This window comes from Coturnix japonica, unplaced genomic scaffold (genome assembly GCF_054131305.1).
Source record: "Coturnix japonica strain WE unplaced genomic scaffold, WE-NBRP24 Scf243, whole genome shotgun sequence".
NCBI lineage: Eukaryota > Metazoa > Chordata > Aves > Galliformes > Phasianidae > Coturnix > Coturnix japonica.
In genome coordinates, this window is record NW_028189146.1 from 1 (window position 1) to 23137 (window position 23137).

Below are 23137 nucleotides of genomic sequence, written 5' to 3' on the forward strand. Positions count from 1 at the left end.
AGAGATGCTGCTGCTTCAGCTGGGGGGGGGGGGACAGAAGGGAGAGAGGTTAGTGGGGGGGGGGCACCCATGGGTGCTGGAGGGGGGTTATGGGGGGGGCACCCATGGGTGCTGGGGGGTTGTTATGGGGGGGGTATGGGGGGGGGGGGCACCCATGGGTGCTGGGGGGGGTTATAGGGGAGGGGGCACCCATCGGTGCTGGGGGGGGGGGGTTATAGGGGAGGGGGCACCCATCGGTGCTGGGGGGGGTTATGGGGGGGGGGGCACCCATGGGTGCTGGGGGGGTTATGGGGTGGGCACCCATGGGTGCTGGGGGGGTTATGAGGGGGGGGGGGGGGTTTGACACCCATGGGTGCTGGGGGGGTTAAGGGGGGGGGGCACCCATGGGTGCTGGGGGGCTTATGGGGTGGGCACCCATGGGTGCTGGGGGGTTATTGGGGGTGACACCGATGGGTGCTGGGGGGGTTATGGGGGGGGGGGGGCACCCATGGGTGCTGGGGGGGTTATGGGGGGGGGGGGCACCCATGGGTGCTGGGGGGGTTATGGGGGGGCACCCATGGGTGCTGGGGGGGTTAAGGGGGGGGTGTCATCCATCGGTGCTGGGGGGGGTTATGGGGTGGGCACCGATGGGTGCTGGGGGGGGGGTTATGGGGTGTCACCCAGGGGTGCTGGGGGGTTTATGTGGGGGGGTCACCCATGGGTGCTGGGGGGGTGTGTTATGGGGTGTCACCCATGGGTGCTGGGGGGGTTATGGGGGGTGTGACAATGGGGGGGGGGGGACACCCATGGGATGCTGGGGGGTTGATATGGGGGGGGCACCCATGGGTGACGGGGGGGGTTATGGGGGGTGACACCCATGGGTGCTGGGGAGGGTTATGGGGGGGGGGCACCCATGGGTGCTGGGGGGGGTTAGGGGGGGGGGGGGGGGGCACCCATGGGTGCTGGGGGGGTTATGGGGGGGAGGCACCCATGGGTGCTGGGGGGGGTAATGGGGGGGGCACCCATCGGTGCTGGGGTGGGTTATGGGCTGGGCATCCATGGGTGCTGGGGGTGTTATGGGGTGGTTATGGGGTGGCTATGGGGTGGTTATGGGTGGCTATGGGGTGGCTATGGGGTGGTTATGGGGTGGTTATGGGGTGGCTATGGGGTGGTTATGGGGTGGTTATGGGGTGGCTATGGGGTGGCTATGGGGTGGTTATGGGGGGTTATGGGGTGGTTATGGGGTGGTTATGGGGTGGTTATGGGGTGGCTATGGGGTGGTTATGGGGTGGTTATGGGGTGGCTATGGGGTGGTTATGGGGTGGCTATGGGGTGGTTATGGGGTGGTTATGGGGTGGTTATGGGGTGGCTATGGGGTGGCTATGGGGTGGTTATGGGGTGGCTATGGGGTGGTTATGGGGTGGCTATGGGGTGGCTATGGGGTGGTTATGGGGTGGCTATGGGGTGGTTATGGGGTGGCTATGGGGTGGCTATGGGGTGGTTATGGGGTGGCTATGGGGTGGCTATGGGGTGGTTATGGGGTGGCTATGGGGTGGCTATGGGGTGGTTATGGGGTGGCTATGGGGTGGCTATGGGGTGGCTATGGGGTGGTTATGGGGTGGCTATGGGGTGGCTATGGGGTGGCTATGGGGTGGTTATGGGGTGGCTATGGGGTGGCTATGGGGTGGCTATGGGGTGGTTATGGGGTGGCTATGGGGTGGCTATGGGGTGGCTATGGGGTGGCTATGGGGTGGTTATGGGGTGGCTATGGGGTGGTTATGGGGTGGCTATGGGGTGACTATGGGGTGGCTATGGGGGGTTATGGGGTGGCTATGGGGTGGCTATGGGGTGGTTATGGGGTGGCTATGGGGTGGCTATGGGGTGGCTATGGGGTGGTTATGGGGTGGTTATGGGGTGGCTATGGGGTGGTTATGGGGTGGCTATGGGGTGGTTATGGGGTGGCTATGGGGTGGCTATGGGGTGGCTATGGGGTGGTTATGGGGTGGTTATGGGGTGGTCATGGGGTGGCTATGGGGTGGCTATGGGGTGGCTATGGGGTGGTTATGGGGTGGCAATGGGGTGGCTATGGGGTGGCTATGGGGTGGTTATGGGGTGGTTATGGGGTGGTTATGGGGTGGCTATGGGGTGGCTATGGGGTGGTTATGGGGTGGCTATGGGGTGGCTATGGGGTGGTCATGGGGTGGCTATGGGGTGGCTATGGGGTGGCTATGGGGTGGCTATGGGGTGGTTATGGGGTGGTTATGGGGTGGCTATGGGGTGGCTATGGGGTGGTTATGGGGTGGCTATGGGGTGGTTATGGGGTGGCTATGGGGTGGTTATGGGGTGGCTATGGGGTGGCTATGGGGTGGCTATGGGGCGGTCCCATACCCGGCTGCGTTGCATTCGTTGCTCCTTGAGGCGCAGTTTGCGAAGGTCCTCCAGGGAGAACTCCACTATGGGGCGCTGGGGGGCAGCAGGGGGGGCAACCCCATATGTGACCCCATATACATGAGACCCATAGATGCCCCCCATAGAGCTGACCCCCATATGTGACCCCATATAGACGAGACCCATAGATGCCCCCCATATAGGAGCCCCCCATATAGATGAGACCCATATAGGTGACCCCATATAGATGCCCCCCATATAGATGACCCCCATATAGGTGACCCCCATATAGGTGACCCCATAGGTGACCCCCATATAGATGCCCCCCATATGTGACCCCATATAGATGAGACCCATAGATGCCCCCCATATAGGTGCCCCCCATATAGATGCCCCCCATATAGGTGCCTCCCATATAGGTAACCCCCATAGGTGACCCCATAGGTGACCCCCATATATGTACCCCCATATAGATGCCCCCCATATAGTTGACCCCATATAGATGCCCCCCATATAGATGCCCCCCATATGTGACCCCATATAGTTGACCCCATATATGTGCCCCCCATATAGGTGCCCCTCATATAGGTGCCCCCCATAGAGCTGACCCCCATAGAGCTATATAGAGCTGCCCCCCATATTAGGTGCTCCCCCAAATAGGTGCCCCCCATATAGATGACACCCATATAGGTGCCCCCCCCATAGGTTCCCCCCATATGTGCCCCCCATATATGTACCCCCATATAGGTGCCCCCCATGTGTTACCCCATATAGATGAGACCCATAGATGCCCCCCATATAGGTGCCCCCCATATAGATGCCCCCCATATAGGTGCCTCCCATATAGGTAACCCCCATAGGTGACCCCCATATATGTACCCCCATATAGATGCCCCCCATATAGTTGACCCCATAGAGCTGACCCCCATATAGATGCCCCCCATATGTGACCCCATATAGTTGACCCCATAGAGCTGACCCCCATATAGGTGCCACCCATATGTGCCCCCCATATGTGACCCCATATATATATGAGACCCATAGATGCCCCCATATAGGTGACCCCTATAGGTAACCCCCATAGGTGACCCCATAGGTGACCCCCATATACGTACCCCCATAGAGGTGCCCCCATATGTGATCCCATATAGATGACACCCATAGAGCTGACCCCCATATAGGTGCCCCACATAGAGCTATATAGAGCTGCCCCCCCATATATGTACCCACCCTATAGGTTACCCTATAGGTGCCCCCCATAGAGCTGAGCCCCATATAGGTGCCCCCCATATAGGTGCTCCCCATATATGTGACCCCATATAGTTGACCCAATAGAGCTGACCCCATATAGGTGCCCCCCATATAGGTGCCCCCATAGAGCTGACCCCATATAGATGCCCCCCATATAGGTGACCCTATATGTGCCCCCCATAGAGCTACATAGAGCTGACCCCATACAGGTGCCCACCCTATAGGTGACCCTATAGGTGCCCCCCATATAGATGCCCCCCATAGATGTCCACCCTATAAGGTGCCCCCATAGGTGCCCCCCATAGAGCTGCCCCCCATAGAGCTACATAGAGCTGAACCCCATATAGATGCCCCCCATATAGATGCCCACCCCATATATGTGCCCCCCATAGAGCTGCCCCCATATCTGTGCCCCCCATAGAGCCATATAGATGCCCCCCATAGACCTATATAGAGCTGCCCCCCATAGAGCTGCCCCCCATAGACCTATATAGAGCTGCCCCCCATAGAGCTATATAGAGCTGACCCCATATAGATGCCCACCCCATAGGTGCCCTATATGTGCCCCCCATAGAGCTGCCCCCCATAGAGCTACATAGAGCTGCCCCCATATATGTGCCCACCCCATAGGTGACCCTATAGGTGCCCCCCATAGAGCTATATAGAGCTGACCCCATATAGATGCCCACCCCATAGGTGACCCTATGGGTGCTCCCCATATAGATGCCCCCCATATAGATGCCCCCCATATAGATGACCCCCATAGAGCTATATAGAGCTGACCCCATATAGATGCCCCCCATAGACCTATATAGAGCTGACCCCATATATGTGCCCACCCTATAGGTGACCCTATAAGTGCCCCCCATATAGCTGCCCCCCATAGAGCTGCCCCCCATAGAGCTGCCCCCCATAGAGCTATATAGAGCTGAACCCCATACTGGTGCCCCCCATATAGATGCCCCCCATAGGTGCCCCCATAGAGCTGACCCCATATAGATGCCCCCCATATAGGTGCTCCCCATATGTGACCCCATATAGTTGACCCCATAGAGCTGACCCCCATATAGATGCCCCCATATAGGTGCCCCCCATAGAGCTGCCCCCCATAGAGCTGCCCCCCATAGACCTATATAGAGCTGCCCTCCATACAGGTGCCCACCCCATAGGTGCCCCCCATATAGTTGCCCCCCAAATGTGACCCCATATAGGTGCCCCCCATATAGATGCCCCCCATATAGCTGCCCCCCATAGAGCTATATAGAGCTGACCCCATATAGGTGCCCCCCATAGAGCTGCCCCCCATAGAGCTGACCCCCATAGACCTATATAGAGCTGACCCCATACAGGTGCCCACCCCATAGGTGACCCCCATAGGTGACCCCCATATAGGTGCCCCCATATGTGACCCCATAAAGATGCCCCCCATATAGATGCCCCCCATAGAGCTGCCCCCATATGTGACCCCATAGATGCCCCCCATATAGATGCCCCCCATAGAGCTGCCCCCATACAGGTGCCCACCCCATAGGTGACCCTATAGGTGCCCCCCATAGAGCTATATAGAGCTGACCCCATACAGGTGCCCACCCCATAGGTGACCCCATAGATGCCCCCATATAGATGCCCCCCATAGGTGACCCCATATAGATGCCCACCCTATAGGTGACCCTATATGTGCCCCCCATAGAGCTGACCCCATACAGGTGCCCACCCCATAGGTGACCCTATAGGTGTCCCCCATAGAGCTGACCCCATATAGATGCCCCCCATAGAGCTGACCCCATATAGGTGCCCCCCATATAGATGCCCCCCATATAGATGCCCCCCATATGTGACCCCATATAGTTGCCCCCCATAGAGCTGACCCCATATAGGTGCCCCCCATATAGATGCCCCCCATATGTGACCCCATATATGTGCCCCCCATAGAACTATATAGAGCTGCCCCCCATAGAGCTGCCCCCCATAGAGCTATATAGAGCTGACCCCATATATGTGCCCCCCATATAGATGCCCCCCATAGAGCTGACCCCATATAGATGCCCCCCATAGAGCTATATAGAGCTGACCCCCATATAGATGCCCCCCATAGAGCTGACCCCCATAGACCTATATAGAGCTGACCCCATATATGTGCCCACCCTATAGGTGACCCTATAAGTGCCCCCCATAGAGCTGCCCCCCATAGAGCTGCCCCCCATAGAGCTATATAGAGCTGACCCCATATATGTGCCCCCCATATAGATGCTCCCCATAGAGCTGACCCCCATAGAGCTACATAGAGCTGCCCCCATATAGATGCCCCCCATAGATGCCCCCCATAGAGCTATATAGAGCTGACCCCCATATAGGTGCCCACCCTATAAGCTACCCCATAGATGCCCCCCATATAGATGTCCCCCATATAGGTGCCCCCCATATAGATGCCCCCCCCACAGGTGACACCCATAGAGCTGACCCCCACAGAGCTGTATAGAGCTGAACCCCATATAGATGCCCCCCATAGAGCTGCCCCCCATATAGATGCCCCTCATAGAGCTACATAGAGCTGACCCCATATAGGTGCCCCCCATATAGATGCCCCTCATAGAGCTATATAGAGCTGACCCCATATAGGTGCCCCCCATAGAGCTATATAGAGCTGAACCCATATATGTGCCCCCCATAGATGCCCCCCATAGAGCTGACCCCCATATAGATGCCTCCCATATAGGTGCCCCCCATAGAGCTATATAGAGCTGCCCCCCATATAGATGCCCCCCATATTGATGCCCACCCTATAAGTTACCCTATAGGTGCCCCCCATAGAGCTGACCCCATACAGGTGCCCACCCTATAGGTGACCCTATAGGTGCCCCCCATAGAGCTGACCCCATATAGATGCCCCCCATACAGGTGCCCCCCATATAGTTGACCCCATAGAGCTGACCCCCATATAGATGCCCCCCATATAGGTGCCCCCCATAGAGCTATATAGAGCTGACCCCATATAGATGCCCCCATATAGATGCCCCCCATAGAGCTGCCCCCCATAGACCTATATAGAGCTGCCCCCCATACAGGTGCCCACCCCATACAGGTGCCCCATATAGATGCCCCCCATAGAGCTGACCCCATATAGATGCCCCCCATATAGATGCCCCCCATAGAGCTGCCCCCCATAGACCTATATAGAGCTGCCCCCCATAGAGCTATATAGAGCTGACCCCCATAGACCTATATAGAGCTGCCCCCCATAGAGCTATATAGAGCTGACCCCCATAGAGCTATATAGAGCTGACCCCATATATGTGCCCACCCCATAGGTGACCCTATAAGTGCCCCCCACATAGACGACCCCCATATAGGAGCCTCATAGATGCCCACCCTATAGGTGACCCTATAAGTGCCCCCCATATAGATGCCCCCCATAGATGTCCACCCTATAACCCATATAGTCGCCCCCCATAGAGCTGCCCCCCATATAGGTGCCCCCCATAGATGCCCCCCATATAGGTGCCCCCCATATAGATGCCCACCCCATAGGTGACCCTATAGGTGCCCCCATAGATCTGACCCCATATATGAACCCACCCCATAGGTGACCCTATATGTGCCCCCCATAGAGCTACATAGAGCTGACCCCATACAGGTGCCCACCCCATAGGTGACCCCATAGATGCCCCCATATAGATGCCCCCCATAGAGCTGCCCCCATATAGATGCCCCCCATAGAGCTGACCCCATATATGTGCCCACCCCATAGGTGACCCTATAGGTGCCCTCATAGATCTGACCCCATATACGAACCCACCCCATAGGTGCCCTATAGGTGCCCCCATAGATCTGACCCCATATAGATGCCCACCCCATAGGTGACCCCATAGATGCCCCCATATAGATGCCCCCCATAGGTGACCCCATATAGATGCCCACCCCATAGGTGACCCTATAGGTGCCCCCCATAGAGCTGACCCCATACAGGTGCCCACCCCATAGGTGACCCTATAGGTGCCCCCCATAGATGCCCCCCATATAGATGCCCCCCATACAGGTGCCCACCCCATAGGTGACCCTATATGTGCCCCCCATAGAGCTACATAGAGCTGACCCCATATAGATACCCACCCCATAGGTGACCCCATAGATGCCCCCATATAGATGCCCCCCATAGAGCTGACCCCATATATGTGCCCACCCCATAGGTGCCCCCATATGTGCCCCCATATAGTTTACCCCATAGATGCCCCCCATATAGATGCCCCCCATAGAGCTGCCCCCCATACAGGTGCCCACCCCATATATGTGCCCCCCATAGAGCTGCCCCCATATATGTGCCCCCCATAGAGCCATATAGATGCCCCCCATAGAGCTATATAGAGCTGCCCCCCATAGACCTATATAGAGCTGCCCCCCATAGAGCTATATAGATCTGCCCCCATACAGATGCCCCCCCCATAGGTGCCCCATAGATGCCCACCCCATAGGTGCCCTATAGGTGCCCTATATGTGCCCCATATCTGACCTTGCTGGCCCCGAACACGTTGGGGTTGTTGTTGATGCTCCTCAGGGCCGTCAGCGCGTGTTGGTGCCGCGTGAACTCAACGAACGCGAAGCCCAGAGACGGGCCACGGCCACAAAGGGAGCGCATCACACGGCACTATATAGGGGATATAGGGGATATAGGGGATATAGGGGGATATAGGGGGATATAGGGGGATATAGGGCCACGGCCACAAAGGGAGCGCATCACACGGCACTATATAGGGGATATAGGGGATATAGGGTGCTATAGGGGACATATAGGGGGCTACATAGGGTGCTATGGGGGTATATAGGGTGCTACAGAGGGCTATATAGGGTGCTATAGGGGTCTATAGGATGCTATAGGGGTCTATAGGGTGCTATAGGGGTCTATAGGGTGCTATAGGGGTATATAGGGTGCTATAGGGGTATATAGGGTGCTACAGAGGGCTATATAGGGTGCTATAGGGGTCTATAGGGTGCTATAAGGGTCTATAGGGTGCTATAGGGGTCTATAGGGCACTATAGGGGTCTATAGGGTGCTATAGGGGTCTATAGGGCACTATAGGGGTCTATAGGGTGCTAGAGGGGTCTATAGGGTGCTGCAGGGTCATATAGGGTGCTATAGGGGTCTATAGGGTGCTATAGGGCTATATAGGGCCATGGCCACGCAGGGAGCGCATCACACGGCACTATGGGATATATAGGGGGTATAGGGTTATATAGGGAGATATAGGGGATATAGGGGATATAGGGTGTATATAGGGGATATAGGGCGCTATAGGGCTATATAGGGCCACGGCCACGCAGGGAGCGCATCACACGGCACTATGGGATATATAGGGTGTATATAGGGTGTATAGGGGATATAGGGGATATAGGGGATATAGGGCGCTATAGGGCTATATAGGGCCACGGCCACGCAGGGAGCGCATCACACGGCACTATGGGATATATAGGGTGTATATAGGGTGTATAGGGGATATAGGGGATATAGGGGATATAGGGTGTATATAGGGGATATAGGGCGCTATAGGGCTATATAGGGCCACGGCCACGCAGGGAGCGCATCACACGGCACTATGGGATATATAGGGTGTATATAGGGTGTATAGGGGATATAGGGGATATAGGGGATATAGGGTGCTATAGGGCTATATAGGGAGATATAGGGGATATAGGGCTATATAGGGCCACGGCCACAAAGGGAGCGCATCACACGGCACTATATAGGGGGATATAGGGGATATATAGGGGATATAGGGGGCTATAGGGGTCTATAGGGTGCTATAGGGGTCTATAGGGGGCTATAGGGGTCTATAGGGTGCTATAGGGGATATAGGGGTCTATAGGGTGCTATAGGGGTCTATAGGGCCATGGCCACGCAGGGAGCGCATCACACAGCACTATGGGATGGATAGGGGATATAGGGGTCTATAGGGTGCTATAGGGGTCTATAGGGTGCTATTGGGGTTATATAGGGCGCTATAGGGCTATATAGGGCAGAATGGGGGGCTATAAGGGGCATATAGGGCACTATGGGGGGTATATAGGGCACTATGGGGGGTACACAGGGTGATATGGGGGGTCTATAGGGTGCTATAGGGGTCTATAGGGCGCTATAGGGGTATATAGGGTGCTATAGGGGGCATAGAGGGTGCTATAAGGGGCATATAGAGCACTATGGGGGGATATAGGGCACTATGAAGGGATATAGGGTGCTGTAGGGTCATTTAGAGAGCTATAGGGGTATATAGGGTGCTATAGGGGGCATATATGGCACTAAGGGGGGCATATAGGGCAATATGGAGGGATATAGGGTGCTATAGGAGTATATAGGGCACTATAGGGGTCTATAGGGCGCTATAAGGGTCTATAGGGCCATGGCCACACAGGGAGCGCATCACACGGCACTATGGGATGGATAGGGGATATAGGGGGCTATGGGGGTCTATAGGGCACTATAGGGCTATATAGGGCCACGGCCACGCAGGGAGCGCATCACACGGCACTATGGGGTGTATAGGGGATATAGGGGATATAGGGGATATAGGGGGATATAGGGGGATATAGGGGATATAGGGAGATATAGGGGTCTATAGGGTGCTATAGGGCTATATAGGGCCATGGCCACGCAGGGAGCGCATCACACGGCACTATGGGATGTATAGGGGATATAGGGTTATATAGGGGATATAGGGGATATAGGGGATATAGGGTGTATATAGGGGATATAGGGTGCTATAGGGCTATATAGGGCCATGGCCACGCAGGGAGCGCATCACACGGCACTATATAGGGGGATATAGGGGATATAGGGTTATATAGGGAGATATAGGGGATATAGGGAGATATAGGGCCACAGCCACAAAGGGAGCGCATCACACGGCACTATATAGGGGATATAGGGGATATATAGGGTGTATATAGGGGATATAGGGGATATAGGGGGATATAGGGCCATGGCCACAAAGGGAGCGCATCACACGGCACTATATAGGGGATATAGGGGATATATAGGGGATATAGGGGGATATAGGGGGATATAGGGGGATATAGGGCCACAGCCACAAAGGGAGCGCATCACACGGCACTATATAGGGGATATAGGGGATATATAGGGTGTATATAGGGGATATAGGGGATATAGGGGGATATAGGGCCACGGCCACAAAGGGAGCGCATCACACGGCACTATATAGGGGATATAGGGGATATAGGGGATATAGGGGATATAGGGCTATATAGGGCCACGGCCACACAGGGAGCGCATCACACGGCACTATGGGATGTATAGGGGATATAGGGTGTATATAGGGGATATAGGGCCACGGCCACAAAGGGAGCGCATCACACGGCACTATGGGGTATATAGGGGATATAGGGTGTATAGGGGGATATAGGGGATATAGGGCTATATAGGGCCACGGCCACAAAGGGAGCGCATCACACGACACTATGGGGTGTATAGGGTGTATATAGGGGATATAGGGCTATATAGGGGGATACAGGGGATATAGGGGGTATAGGGGATATAGGGGATATAGGGTGCTATAAGGGGCATATAGAGCACTATGGGGGGTATACAGGGTGATATGGGGGGTATATAGGGTGCTAGAGGGTCATATAGGGTGCTGTTGGGCACGATATAGGGTGCTATAGGGGGCATATAGGGGTATATAGGGCACTATGGGGGGCATATAGGGCACTATGGGGGGCACAAAGTGGGCTATAGGGGGCATATAGAGCACTATGGGGGGTATACAGGGCAATATAGGGGGCTATAAAGGGTGCTATAGGGGTCTATAGGGTGCTATAGGGGACATATAGGGGGCTATAGGGAACATATAGCGGTATACAAGAGTATATAGGGTGCTATAGGGTGCTATAGAGGGTATATAGGGCACTATAGGGGGTATACAGGGTGCTATGGGGGGCATAGAGAGCACTGAGGTGGGGTATAGGGCACTATAGGGGCATATAGGAGGCAATAGGGGTCTATAGGGCGCTATAGGGGGCTATAGGGTGCTAAAGGGGTCTATAGGGCGCTATAGGGGTCTATAGGGTGCTATAGGGGTCTATAGGGCACTATAGGGGTCTATAGGGTGCTATAGGGGTCTATAGGGTGCTATAGGGCTATATAGGGCCATGGCCACGCAGGGAGCGCATCACACGGCACTATGGGATGTATAGGGGATATAGGGGATATAGGGGGCTATAGGGTGCTATAGGGCTATATAGGGCCATGGCCACGCAGGGAGCGCATCACACGGCACTATATAGGGGATATATAGGGGACATAGGGTTATATAGGGCTATATAGGGCCACGGCCACAAAGGGAGCGCATCACACGGCACTATGGGGTATATAGGGGATATAGGGGATATAGGGTGCTATAGGGCTATATAGGGCCACGGCCACAAAGGGAGCGCATCACACGGCACTATATAGGGGGATATAGGGGATATAGGGTTATATAGGGGATATAGGGTGTATATAGGGGATATAGGGTGCTATAGGGCTATATAGGGTCACAGCCACGCAGGGAGCGCATCACACGGCACTATGGGATATATAGGGGATATAGGGTGCTATGGGGTGCTATAGGGGTCTATAGGGTGCTATAGGGGTATATAGGGTGCAATAGGGGTATATAGGACACTATGGGAGTATATAGGGTGCTACAGAGGGCTATATAGGGTGCTATGGGGTCTATAGGATGCTATAGGGGTCTATAGGGTGCTATAGGGGTCTATAGGGCGCTATAGGGGTCTATAGGGTGCTATAGGGATCTATAGGGCGCTATAGGGGTCTATAGGGTGCTATAGGGGTTTATAGGGTGCTATAGGGGTCTATAGGGTGCTATAGGGGTCTATAGGGCGCTATAGGGGTCTATAGGGTGCTATAGGGTGCTATGGGGTGCTATAGGGGTCTATAGGGTGCTATAGGGCTATATAGGGCCATGGCCACGCAGGGAGCGCATCACACGGCACTATATAGGGGTATATAGGGGATATAGGGTGTATATAGGGCTATATAGGGCCACGGCCACAAAGGGAGCGCATCACACGGCACTATATAGGGGGATATAGGGGATATATAGGGGATATAGGGGATATAGGGCTATATAGGGCCATGGCCACGCAGGGAGCGCATCACACGGCACTATGGGGTATATAGGGGATATAGGGTGTATATAGGGGGATATAGGGCTATATAGGGCCACGGCCACAAAGGGAGCGCATCACACGGCACTATGGGATATATAGGGGATATAGGGTGTATATAGGGAGATATAGGGGGATATAGGGCCACGGCCACGCAGGGAGCGCATCACACGGCACTATGGGATATATAGGGGATATAGGGGATATAGGGGGCTATGGGGCTATATAGGGCCACGGCCACAAAGGGAGCGCATCACACGGCACTATATAGGGGGATATAGGGGATATAGGGTTATATAGGGGATATAGGGTGTATATAGGGGATATAGGGTGCTATAGGGCTATATAGGGCCACGGCCACGCAGGGAGCGCATCACACGGCACTATGGGATATATAGGGGATATAGGGTTATATAGGGGATATAGGGTGTATATAGGGGATATAGGGTGCTATAGGGCTATATAGGGCCACGGCCACAAAGGGAGCACATCACACGGCACTATATAGGGGGATATAGGGGGATATAGGGTGTATATAGGGGATATAGGGGATATAGGGGGATATAGGGCCACGGCCACAAAGGGAGCGCATCACACGGCACTATGGGGTATATAGGGTGCTATAGGGTTATATAGGGAGATATAGGGGATATAGGGCTATATAGGGCCACGGCCACAAAGGGAGCGCATCACACGGCACTATGGGATATATAGGGGGATATAGGGTGTATATAGGGGATATAGGGGATATAGGGCTATATAGGGCCACGGCCACGCAGGGAGCGCATCACACGGCACTATGGGGTATATAGGGGATATAGGGTGTATAGGGCTATATAGGCGATATAGGGGATATAGGGGATATAGGGGATATAGGGGATATAGGGTGCTATAGGGCTATATAGGGCCAAGGCCACAAAGGGAGCGCATCACACGGCACTATATAGGGGGATATAGGGGATATAGGGGTCTATAGGGTGCTATAGGGGTCTATAGGGCGCTATAGGGTGCTATAGTGGTCTATAGGGGGCTATAGGGTGCTATAGTGGTCTATAGGGTGCTATAGGGGTCTATAGGGCGCTATAGGGGTCTATAGGGCGCTATAGGGGTCTATAGGGTGCTATAGGGTGCTATAGTGGTCTATAGGGGGCTATAGGGTGCTATAGTGGTCTATAGGGTGCTATAGGGGTCTATAGGGCGCTATAGGGGTCTATAGGGCGCTATAGGGGTCTATAGGGTGCTATAGGGGTCTATAGGGTGCTATAGGGCGCTATAGGGGTCTATAGGGCGCTATAGGGGTCTATAGGGCGCTATAGGGGTATATAGGGAGCTATAGGGGTCTATAGGGCGCTATAGGGGTCTATAGGGTGCTATAGGGGTATATAGGGAGCTATAGGGGTCTATAGGGCGCTATAGGGTTATATAGGGCCATGGCCACGCAGGGAGCGCATCACACGGCACTATATAGGGGGATATAGGGCGCTATAGGGCGCTATGGGGTGCTATAGGGGTCTATAGGGTGCTATGGGGCTATATAGGGCCATGGCCACGCAGGGAGCGCATCACACGACACTATATAGGGGGATATAGGGCGCTATAGGGCGCTATGGGGCGCTATGGGGTGTATATAGGGCTATATAGGGCCATGGCCACGCAGGGAGTGCATCACACGGCACTATGGGGTGTATAGGGGATATAGGGGATATAGGGGATATAGGGGATATAGGGGGATATAGGGGGCTATAGGGGGCTATAGGGTGCTATAGGGGTCTATAGGGCGCTATAGGGGTCTATAGGGTGCTATAGGGGTCTACAGGGCGCTATAGGGGTCTATAGGGTGCTATAGGGGTCTATAGGGTGCTATAGGGCTATATAGGGCCATGGCCACGCAGGGAGCGCATCACACGGCACTATGGGATGTATAGGGGATATAGGGGATATAGGGCGCTATAGGGGTCTACAGGGTGCTATAGGGGTCTATAGGGCGCTATAGGGGTCTATAGGGCGCTATAGGGGTCTATAGGGTGCTATAGGGGTCTATAGGGCGCTATAGGGGTCTATAGGGTGCTATAGGGGTCTATAGGGCCATGGCCACGCAGGGAGCGCATCACACGGCACTATGGGGATGGATAGGGGATATAGGGGTCTATAGGGCGCTATAGGGGTCTATAGGGTGCTATAGGGCGCTATGGGGTGCTATAGGGGTCTATAGGGCGCTATAGGGCTATATAGGGCCATGGCCATGCAGGGAGCGCATCACACGGCACTATGGGGATGTATAGGGTGCTATAGGGGTCTATAGGGCGCTATAGGGCGCTATAGGGGTCTATAGGGTGCTATAGGGCGCTATAGGGGTCTATAGGGCGCTATAGGGGTCTATAGGACACTACAGGGGTCTACAGGGTGCTATAGGGGTCTATAGGGCTCTATAGGGGTCTATAGGGCGCTACAGGGGTCTATAGGGAGCTATAGGAGTCTATAGGGCGCTATAGGGGTCTATAGGGTGCTATAGGGGTCTATAGGGCGCTATAGGGGTCTATAGGGTGCTATAGGGGTTTATAAAGCGCTATAGGGGTCTATAGGGTGCTATAAGGGTCTATAGGGTGCTATAGGGGTCTATAGGGTGCTATAGGGGTCTATAGGGATCTATAGGGCGCTATAGGGGTCTATAGGGTGCTATAGGGTGCTATAGGGTGCTATAGGGCTATATAGGGCCATGGCCACGCAGGGAGCGCATCACACGGCACTATGGGATATATAGGGTGCTATAGGGCGCTATGGGGCGCTATAGGGCTATATAGGGCCATGGCCACGCAGGGAGCGCATCACACGGCACTATGGGATGGATAGGGGATATAGGGTGCTATAGGGGGATATAGGGTGCTATAGGGGTCTATAGGGCACTATAGGGGTATATAGGGCGCTATAGGGCTATATAGGGCCATGGCCACACAGGGAGCGCATCACACAGCACTATGGGGTATATAGGGCGCTATAGGGCGCTATGGGGTGCTATAGGGGTCTATAGGGTGCTATAGGGGTATATAGGGCCATGGCCACGCAGGGAGCGCATCACACGGCACTATGGGATGGATAGGGGATATAGGGGGTATAGGGGTCTATAGGGCGCTATAGGGGTCTATAGGGTGCTATAGGGGTCTATAAGGCGCTATAGGGGTCTATAGGGTTCTATAGGGGTCTATAGGGCGCTATAGGGGTCTATAGGGCGCTATAGGGCTATATAGGGCCATGGCCACGCAGGGAGCGCATCACACGGCACTATGGGATGTATAGGGGATATAGGGGGTATAGGGGATATAGGGGGATATAGGGGTCTATAGGGAGATATAGGGTGCTATAGGGCTATATAGGGCCACGGCCACAAAGGGAGCGCATCACACGGCACTATATAGGGGGATATAGGGGGCTATGGGGCGCTATGGGGTGCTATAGGGGGATATAGGGGATATAGGGTGTATATAGGGTGCTATAGGGGGATATAGGGGGATATAGGGCCACGGCCACAAAGGGAGCGCATCACACGGCACTATGGGGTGTATAGGGGATATAGGGTTATATAGGGGATATAGGGGGATATAGGGCTATATAGGGCCATGGCCACGCAGGGAGCGCATCACACGGCACTATGGGGATGTATAGGGGATATAGGGCTATATAGGGTGCTATAGGGGGCTATAGGGGTCTATAGGGCCATGGCCACGCAGGGAGCGCATCACACGGCACTATATAGGGGATATAGGGGATATAGGGGGATATAGGGGGATATAGGGGATATAGGGCGCTATAGGGGGATATAGGGCGCTATAGGGCTATATAGGGCCATGGCCACGCAGGGAGCGCATCACACGGCACTATATAGGGGGATATAGGGGATATATAGGGGATATAGGGCTATATAGGGCCACGGCCACGCAGGGAGCACATCACACGGCACTATGGGATGTATAGGGGATATAGGGGGCTATGGGGTGCTATAGGGGGATATAGGGTGCTATAGGGGTCTATAGGGTGCTATAGGGCTATATAGGGCCATGGCCACGCAGGGAGCGCATCACACGGCACTATGGGGTGTATAGGAGATATAGGGGATATAGGGGATATAGGGAGATATAGGGGATATAGGGCATATAGGGGATATAGGGGGATATAGGGCACTATAGGGGTCTATAGGGCGCTATAGGGGTCTATAGGGTGCTATAGGGGTCTATAGGGCGCTATAGGGGTCTATAGGGTGCTATAGGGCTATATAGGGCCACGGCCACAAAGGGAGCGCATCACACGGCACTATATAGGGGGATATAGGGGATATAGGGGATATAGGGCTATATAGGGGGATATAGGGGGCTATAGGGTGCTATGGGGTGCTATAGGGCTATATAGGGCCACGGCCACGCAGGGAGCGCATCACACGGCACTATGGGATATATAGGGTGCTATAGGGTGTATATAGGGGATATAGGGTGCTATAGGGCTATATAGGGCCATGGCCACGCAGGGAGCGCATCACACGGCACTATGGGGTATATAGGGGATATAGGGTCATATAAGGGTCTATGGGGTGCTATAAGGGGCATATAGGGGGATATAAGGGGCATATAGAGCACTATGGGGGGTATATAGGGCACTATGGGGGGTATACAGGGTGATATGGGGGGTCTATAGGGTGCTATAGGAGTCTATAGGGCGCTATAGGGGTATATAGGGTGCTATAGGGGTCTATAGGGGGATATAGGGCTATATAGAGCACTATGGGGGGATATAGGGCACTATGAAGGGATATAGGGTGCTGTAGGGTCACTTAGGGAGCTATAGGGGTATATAGGGTGCTATAGGGGTCTATAGGGTGCTATAGGGGGCATATATGGCACTAAGGGGGGCATATAGGGCAATATGGAGGGATATAGGGTGCTATAGGAGTATATAGGGCACTATAGGGGTCTATAGGGCGCTATAGGGGTCTATAGGGTGCTATAGGGGTATATAGGGCGCTATAGGGGTCTATAGGGTGCTATAGGGGTCTATAGGGTGCTATAGGGGTCTACAGGGTGCTACAGGAGTCTATAGGGCACTATAGGGGTCTATAGGGTGCTATAGGAGTCTATAGGGTGCTATAGGGGTCTATAGGGTGCTATAGGGGTCTGTAGGGCGCTATAGGGGTCTATAGGGCGCTATAGGGGTCTATAAGGTGCTATAGGGGTCTATAGGGTGCTATAGGGGTCTGTAGGGCGCTATAGGGGTCTATAGGGCGCTATAGGGGTCTATAGGGTGCTATAGGGGTCTATAGGGTGCTATAGGGGTCTGTAGGGCACTACAGGGGTCTATAGGGCGCTATAGGGGTCTATAAGGTGCTATAGGGGTCTATAGGGTGCTATAGGGGTCTGTAGGGCGCTATAGGGGTCTATAGGGCGCTATAGGTGTCTATAAGGTGCTATAGGGGTCTATATGGTGCTATAGGGGTCTATAGGAGTATATAGGGGTATATAAGGTGCGATAGGTGTATATAGGGCACTATGGGGGGCATATAGGGTGCTGCAGGGTCATATAGGGTGCTATTGGGGGTATATAGGGTGCTATAGGGGGATATAGGGGGTATATAGGGGGTATAGGGATATAGAGGGCACTATAGGGGTATATAGGATGCTATAGGGGTACATAGGGTGCTATAGGGGTACATAGGGTATATGGGGTCTCTATGGGGTCTGACCTCCGTGATGGTGGCCCCCAGCCCCGCTGCGCCCCTCATGATGCCCCATAGCTGGGCACTGTGTGTGGGTCCCTATGGGGTCTCTATGGGTCCCCATGGGGTCTCTATAGGTCTCTATGGGTCCCTATTGGGTCTCTATGGGGGGCGCTCTATGGGGTTTCTATGTGGGTCTCTATGGATCCCTATGGGGTCTCTATGGGTCCCTATAGGTCTCTATGGGTCCCTATAGGTCTCTATGGGTCCCTATGGGGTCTCTATGGGGTCCCTATGGGGTCTCTATGGGTCTCTATGGGGTCTCTATGGCTCTCTATGGGGTCCATATGGGTCCCTATGGGATCTCTATGGGGTTCTGTGTCTCTCTATGGGGTATCAGTGGGTCTCTATGGGTCCCTATGGGGTTTCTATAGGTCCCTATGGGTCCCTATGGGGTCTCTATGGGTCTCTATGGGTCCCTATGGGGTCTCTATAGGTCTCTATGGGGTCTCTATGGGTCCCTATGGGTCTCTATGGGTCCCTATGGGGTCTCTATGGGTCCCTATGGGGTCTCTATAGGTCTCTATGGGGTCTCTATAGGTCTCTATGGGTCTCTATGGATCTCTATGGGTCTCTATGGGTCTCTATGGGTCTCTATGGGTCTGACCTCCGTGATGGTGGCCCCCGGCCCCGCTGCGCCCCTCATGATGCCCCATAGCCGGGCGCTGCCAGTGGGTCCCTATGGGGTCTCTATGGGTCTCTATGGGTCCCTATGGGGTCTCTATGGGTCCCTATGGCTCTCTATGGGTCTCTATGGGTCTCTATGGGTCCCTATGGGTCTCTATGGGTCTCTATGGGTCTCTATAGGGTCTCTATGGGTCTCTATGGGGTGTCTATGGCTCTCTATGGGGTCTCTATGGGTCTCTATGGGTCCCTATGGGGTCTCTATGGGTCCCTATGGGTCTCTATAGGTCTCTATGGGTTCCTATGGAGTCGCTATGGGTCTCTATGGGTCTCCATGGGGTCTCTATGTGTCCCTATGGGTCTCTATTGGGGTCTCTATGGGGGGGTCATATAGAGCCCTATGGGGGGGTCTCTATGGGGAAGTCTATGGGGGTCTCTATGGGGTCCCTATGGGGTCCCTATGGGGGGGGGGCCCCTATGGGGGGGTCTTAATGGGGTCCCTATGGGGGGGTCTCTATGGGGGGGGTCCCTATGGGGGGGTCTCAATGGGGTCCCTATAGGTCTCTATGGGGGGGTCCCTATGGGGGGGTCCCTATGGGGTCTCTATGGGGTCTGACCTCTGTGATGGTGGCCCCCGGCCCCGCTGCGCCCCTCATGATGCCCCATAGCCGGGCGCTGTCAGTGGGTCCCTATGGGGTCTCTATAGGTCTCTATGGGGGGGGTCCCTATGGGGGGGTCTCAATGGGGTCCCTATAGGTCTCTATGGGGGGGGTCCCTATGGGGGGGTCTCAATGGGGTCCCTATAGGTCTCTATGGGGGGGTCCCTATGGGGGGGTCTCAATGGGGTCCCTATAGGTCTCTATGGGGGGGTCCCTATGGGGGGGTCTCAATGGGGTCCCTATGGGGGGGTCCCTATGGGGGGGTCCCTATGGGGGGGTCTCAATGGGGTCCCTATAGGTCCCTATGGGGGGGTCCCTATGGGGGGGTCTCTATGGGGGGGTCCCTATGGGGGGGTCTCAATGGGGTCCCTATGGGGGGGTCTCTATGGGGGGTCCCTATGGGGGGGTCCCTATGGGGGGGTCTCAATGGGGTCCCTATGGGGGGGTCTCTATGGGGGGGGTCCCTATGGGGGGGGTCCCTATGGGGGGGTCTCAATGGGATCCCTATGGGGGGGGTCTCTATGGGGGGGTCCCTATGGGGGGGTCCCTATGGGGGGGTCTCAATGGGGTCCCTATGGGGGGGTCTCTATGGGGGGGTCCCTATGGGGGGGTCTCTATGGGGTCCCTATAGGTCTCTATGGGGGGGGTCCCTATGGGGGGGTCTCAATGGGGTCCCTATGGGGGGGTCTCTATGGGGGGGGTCCCTATGGGGGGGTCTCAATGGGGTCCCTATGGGGGGGGTCTCAATGGGGTCCCTATGGGGGGGTCTCTATGGCGGGGTCCCTATGGGGGGGTCTCAATGGGGTCCCTATAGGTCTCTATGGGGGGGTCCCTATGGGGGGGTCTCTATGGGGTCCCTATAGGTCTCTATGGGGGGGTCCCTATGGGGGGGTCTCAATGGGGTCCCTATAGGTCTCTATGGGGGGGGTCCCTATGGGGGGGTCTCAATGGGGTCCCTATAGGTCTCTATGGGGGGGTCCCTATGGGGGGGTCTCAATGGGGTCCCTATAGGTCTCTATGGGGGGGTCCCTATGGGGGAGTCTCAATGGGGTCCCTATAGGTCTCTATGGGGGGGTCCCTATGGGGGGGTCTCAATGGGGTCCCTATAGGTCTCTGTGGGGGGGTCCCTATGGGGGGGTCCCTATGGGGTCTCTATGGGGTCTGACCTCCGTGATGGTGGCCCCCGGCCCCGCTGCGCCCCTCATGATGCCCCATAGCCGGGCACTGTCAGTGGGTCCCTATGGGGTCTCTATGGGGTCTCTATGGGTCCCTATAGGTCTCTATAGGTCTCTATGGATCCCTATGGAGTCTCTATGGGTCTTTATGGGATGGTCTCTATTGGGGTCTCTATGGGGTGGTCATATAGAGCCCTATGGGGGGGGGGTCACTATAGGGGTTGGGAGTCTCTATGGGGGGGGGGTCTCTATAGGTCTCTATAGGTCTCTATGGGGTCTCTATGGGTCTCTATGGGTCCCTATGGGGTCTCTATGGGTCTCTATGGGTCCCTATGGGGTTTCTATGGGTCCCTATGGGGTCTCTATGGGGCGTCTATGGGTCTCTATTGGTCCTTATGGGGGTCTCTATGGGTCTCTATGGGTCCCTATGGGGTCCCTATGGGTCTCTATAGGTCCCTATGGGGTCTCTATAGGTCTCTATGGGTCTCTATGGGTCCCTATGGGGTCTCTATGGGTCTCTATGGGGTCTCTATGGATCCCTATGGGGTCTCTATGGTCCCTATGGGGTCTCTATGGGGTCTCTATGGGTCCCTATGGGTCTCTATGGGTCTCAGTGGGTCTCTATAGGTCCCTATGGGGTCTCTATAGGTCTCTATGGGTCTCTATGGGGTCCCTATGGGGTTTCTCTTGGTCCCTATAGGTCTCTATGGGTCTCTATAGGTCTCTATGGATCCCTATGGGGTCTCTATGGGTCCCTATGGGTCTCTATTGGTCTCTATGGGTCTCTATGGCTCTCTATGGGTCTCTATGGGTCCCTATGGGGTCTCTATAGGTCCCTATGGGGTCTCTATAGGTCTCTATGGGGTCTCTATAGGTCCCTATGGGGTCTCTATGGGTCCCTATGGCTCTCTATAGGTCTCTATGGGGTCTCTATAGGTCTCTATGGGGTCTCTATGGGTCCCTATGGCTCTCTATAGGTCTCTATGGGTCCCTATGGGGTCCCTATGGCTCTCTATGGGGTCCCTATGGCTCTCTATGGGGTCTCTATGGCTCTCTATGGGGTCTCTATGGGTCTCTATGGGTCCCTATGGGGTCTCTATGGGGTCTCTATGGGTCTCTATGGGTCTCTATGGGTCTCTATGGGGTCTCTATGGGGTCTCTATGGTTCTTTATGGAGGTCTCTATGGGGGTTCACTATGGGGGTCTCTGTGGGTCTCTATAGGGGGGTTCTATGGGGTCTCTACAGGTCTCTGTGGGTCTCTATGGGTCTCTGTGGGTCTCTATGTGTTCTCTATGGGTCTCTATGGGGTCTCTATGGGGGTCTCATACAGAGTCCTATGGGGGGGTCTCTATGTGTCCCTATGGGTCTCTATTGGGGTCTCTATGGGGGGGTCATATAGAGCCCTATGGGGGGGGTCTCTATGGGGGGGTCACTATAGGGGTTGGTGGTCTCTATGGGGTCTCTATGGGATCTCTATGGGGTTCTATGGCTCTCTATGGGTCTCTATGGGTCCCTATGGGGGGTTCTATGGGGGGGTCTCTATGGGGGATATATAGAGCCCTATTGGGGGGTTCTATGGGGGTCTCTATAGGGGTCTCTATGGGGGGTTCATATAGAGTCCTATGGGGGGGGTCTCTATGGGGAAGTCTATGGGGGTCTCTATGGGGGGGGTCATGTAGAGCCCTATGGGGGGGTCTCGATAGGGGTCTCTATGGGGGGCTTCTATGGGGGGGGTCTGACCTCCGTGATGGTGGCCCCCGGCCCCGCTGCTCCCCTCATGATGCCCCATAGCTGGGCACTGTCGGTTCCCTTGGGCAGGTTGTGCACACAGAGCCGGGTCCGGGACACCGCGATGTGGGGGGACTGAAGGCGGCGCCGCTTCAGGGCCTCAAACTAGGGGGGATATAGGGGGGGATATGGGGTTATATGGGGTTATATGGGGGTATATGGGGGTATAGGGGGGGATATAGGGGGGGATATGGGGTATAGGGGGTTATATGGGGGTATAGGGGGGGTTATATGGGGTTATGGGGGGTTATATGGGGGTATATGGGGGTATAGGGGGGTATATGGGGGGAGAGGAGGGGGTATATGGGGAATATGGGTGATATATGGGGTTATGGGGGGT

The 23137-nt window shown here is 55.0% G+C and overlaps 1 protein-coding gene across 1 annotated transcript; it reads right to left on the minus strand.

The window, feature by feature from the left end:
- Nucleotides 1-11: 11 nt before the first annotated feature.
- LOC146750944 (RNA-binding protein 28-like) lies at nucleotides 12-22929 on the minus strand (the record flags this gene model as incomplete). The annotated part of the gene is made up of 4 exons (XM_085535928.1): nucleotides 22750-22929; nucleotides 8126-8260; nucleotides 2368-2442; nucleotides 12-19 (listed from the first exon to the last, which is right to left on the minus strand). Coding segments are annotated over exons 1-4 (257 nt in total), but the record flags the coding sequence as incomplete, so codon positions are not given.
- Nucleotides 22930-23137: the final 208 nt, after the last annotated feature.